Source organism: Musca autumnalis, unplaced genomic scaffold (assembly GCF_047663935.1).
Source record: "Musca autumnalis isolate F117 unplaced genomic scaffold, ASM4766393v1 scaffold_5, whole genome shotgun sequence".
Classification (NCBI taxonomy): Eukaryota; Metazoa; Arthropoda; class Insecta; order Diptera; family Muscidae; genus Musca; species Musca autumnalis.
This window is the reverse complement of record NW_027412088.1, coordinates 205,057,445-205,060,548: the sequence shown is the minus strand read 5'-3', so window position 1 is coordinate 205,060,548 and position 3,104 is coordinate 205,057,445. Positions and strand designations below refer to the sequence as shown.

Genomic DNA, 3,104 nt, shown 5'->3' with positions numbered 1-3,104 from the left:
AGCCTGTGGAAGAAGAGAAAGCCATTTTCGCTCTCTCTCCACTCTCACTCTCTTCAAAATTGCTTCCTGTTTTGCCACTTTTCGGGGTTAAGGAACGCTTTGCAGGTTAAAAATGGTAACAAATGGGAAAATGGTAACCTGAGGTAAGTAAAGGAACACAGCTTTACTGAACTGTTTCAGTTAATATAAGCTTCGTTCCAGTACATTTTTAATGATAAATGTGTCAAAAGAGCAATCTGTTTAAAATGAGTCCAACACACTCATTTTTCCAAAATGTACGTGAACGGAAAAATGGCAGAAACGTCAAAAAAACTGCAACAAATGTCAAAGTCGGGGTGTCAAACGGAAGCCGGCAAACATGTTGCACATTTTTGCTCGCTGAAATTTGAGTACATGTATTGATTGTCAAAAACCCAAAACTTGCCTGTGTGACGTAGGCGTCCAGACAACTGCTAAAACAGTTCCAAAAATTATTAATGAAAATCGTCGATTTCTTTTTGTTTTCCGTTCATATATTCTGTTTTTGTTCATGTTCTTTTGCTTTCAACACATTTCAATTATTATCTCACCTTTTTTTACAAAAAATTTCAAAAATTTGTTAACCCTACTGTCTCTGAGAAAATGATGGACAGCTGGAAGCCCGCCGACAAATGTATGTATGTGTTAGTAAATCAGAGTTGTATTTGAAGACAAATTGTCTGGTGTAAACGCCTAGTTATATACACCAAACAAATGCCACTTTCGATTTAAAAATCCCTGTAAGTTTCTTTTCTAAATATAACGGCGATTGCTTTACAGGAAGGACTTTGGGATTGTTTCGTTTGTTGAACTCCTTATTCACCAATGTGAAGCGATGTGATTGTGAAGTGTCGTCACGTTTGTTTTGTTTTCTTTTATTGTGGCTGGTTAGTATTTTGATTTAAGTTAAAAACATATTTTTATTAAATATATAAAGATTACTAAATATTTATAAATCATATTAATCTCTTCTCTATCCCTTCTCTTATTTGCAAAAAAGCAAGCTATCAAAACAAATCATTCACCCCACCACCACACTAATTGAATTAAAAAGCTGACTGACACACAATTCCCAATACACAGATGATGACCCCTTGAAGTGAAGTGAGAAATTACAAAACTAGGGAAGGAAAAGGCATATTAAAACAATGTAATCCATTCAAACAAATGGCCTAAATGTTAAAGAGCTGCAAAATCTTTTTGTTTTAATTTATTTTGCTTAATAAAATGCCACCTATACGTTATGTGTCCAGGTAAGAATATTTGTTTTCCAAGGACAGTAATAATTTATCAATTTCTTAGATGGATTACAAGGACCTTTCTGCTTCTTACGCTTTTGTTGTGTTGCTATAATGAGATACTTGTGTATCACTTTAATCGATCCTCTTGGCCGGAAATCCATTGTCGTTTCGGTAAGTTGGTCAAGTAGGTAGGTAGTGAGTGTGATTAAATTTATAGATTTATTATTTTTTTCTCGCCACAGACAATTGCACTAGAATGCTTTTGATTGCTGATCCCCAACTTTTAGGTTTAACATATGAAAAGACAATACTTAGCGGTCTGGCGCGTTATGATTCTGACAGGTTAGTAAAAATTTCCTGATACAATAATTTAACTTGAGAGCTAAAGATTCTTTTTCTCACTTTTAGATATTTAAAAAATACCTTCCAACAAGCCTTACAGTTTACCCAACCTCACATTATATGTTTCCTAGGAGACTTATTGGACGAGGGAAATGTGGCTTCTCCACAAGAATTTCAAAGTTATATTCAACGATTTCGCAATATTTATCAAACAGATAATAGTATAAAAGTATGTTACAACGCTTTCCAAGTGGACGTTTGCCTAATTATATTATATTTTCAAGTTTAAAATGATTTCTGCTTTCCATCAGGTTGTACATGTTCCGGGTGATAATGATATTGGCGGAGAAAATGGGGAGTATATATCGAATTTAAATATCCATCGCTTTGAAGAGGCTTTTACCCAACGTGATATATTTGATTATGAATCGAATTTACGTTTTTTCAAAATAAATCGTATGATGTTGGACTTTACCAATCCCGACAAGACACACAATCATCAAAAGCTGCGTATTGGTTTGTCACATGCTCCCATACTTATTGGTGGTGGACCCCTATTACGTTCTGTCATCAATGAGCTGGATCCTCACATTATTTTCTCTGGGCATTGGCATGAATCTCGTATATTTTTATATCCCTCCACTAAAGTGATTAATTTCTATGATAAGGCAGTTAAAAGTTTTAATTTAAAGGACTTGAAAGAAAAACAACACAATTATTTGGAAATTATGGTGCCTACATCTTCCTATAGAATGGGAAAAGTAAATATTGGCATAGGTTATGCTGTTCTCGGTAAGTTGTTAGGCAGATGGGTAATCTTTTATGGAATATAATTTGTTTAATGTGTTTATCTCTCGGCTCTTTTCAGAAAATTATAATCTCCGTTATACTGTCCTTTGGTTGCCAAATCGTTTTGTGTACTTATTGATTTATGTATTTTGGTTATTATTTGCAATATGTATGTCTTTGGTTTTTCGCATGATGACCCGTTGCCCATTTCGTAAGATCTCCAAATTCAATCAAACTCAGTACCAACGCATTTCAGATGCAATACCTGATTAAAAAACAGAACTCCAATATAATGTAAATCCAATTACCTATATTTTACTTAACAAAAGATGCTATATACAGATTATTAAGTTATATTTATTAACATTATTATTATTATTACTATAAAAAAAACACTAGTCCTTGATATGTTTTGTATACAAATAAACATGTCGTTATTTATAAGAATTTTTATTTAAAATTATTTTCAAAGGAGGAGTTCTAAAAACGTGTCAAGCAAGGAAAGTTGGGCACTTGGTGTGGTGACCACAACGAAAGCTGAAAGTCCATAGTTCCGAAGATGTCGACCTTTAAATTAACATAAATCTAGTTTTATGGTTTCATTCTAACAGCCAGTTTCTGTATTTCGAAAGAAGAATGTGTGCGAATGAAACATGCCCGAATTTTAGTTTTCGAAATAGTTTTACCTTTGCTTTTGCTTCAAAACAAAAAACA

The 3,104-nt window shown here is 33.4% G+C and overlaps 1 protein-coding gene across 3 annotated transcripts; it reads left to right on the top strand.

Annotated features, from left to right (window-relative positions):
* Positions 1-789: 789 nt before the first annotated feature.
* Positions 790-2,837, top strand: Mppe (Metallophosphoesterase). 3 transcript variants are annotated; one of them, XM_073956609.1, is made up of 7 exons: positions 790-905; positions 1,019-1,271; positions 1,321-1,430; positions 1,502-1,601; positions 1,668-1,830; positions 1,913-2,393; positions 2,470-2,837. In XM_073956609.1, exons 2-7 carry the CDS (start codon positions 1,246-1,248, stop codon positions 2,661-2,663), a joined length of 1,074 nt encoding a protein of 357 aa, XP_073812710.1. In that variant the 5' UTR covers positions 790-905; positions 1,019-1,245; the 3' UTR covers positions 2,664-2,837. The 3 variants fall into 3 exon arrangements, with proteins under 3 accessions (XP_073812710.1, XP_073812709.1, XP_073812711.1); XM_073956608.1 differs by having other exon boundaries at positions 1,886-2,393; XM_073956610.1 differs by having other exon boundaries at positions 857-905; positions 1,023-1,271.
* Positions 2,838-3,104: the final 267 nt, after the last annotated feature.

Excerpts from the sequence above, each read along its gene's own strand:
- Mppe (XM_073956608.1), top strand. The coding sequence starts at position 1,246 with ATGCCACCTATACGTTATGTGTCCAG. Across the intron at positions 1,602-1,667 it reads GCGCGTTATGATTCTGACAG|ATATTTAAAAAATACCTTCC; the intron begins GTTAGTAAAAAT and ends TCTCACTTTTAG. Across the intron at positions 2,394-2,469 it reads CATAGGTTATGCTGTTCTCG|AAAATTATAATCTCCGTTAT; the intron begins GTAAGTTGTTAG and ends GGCTCTTTTCAG.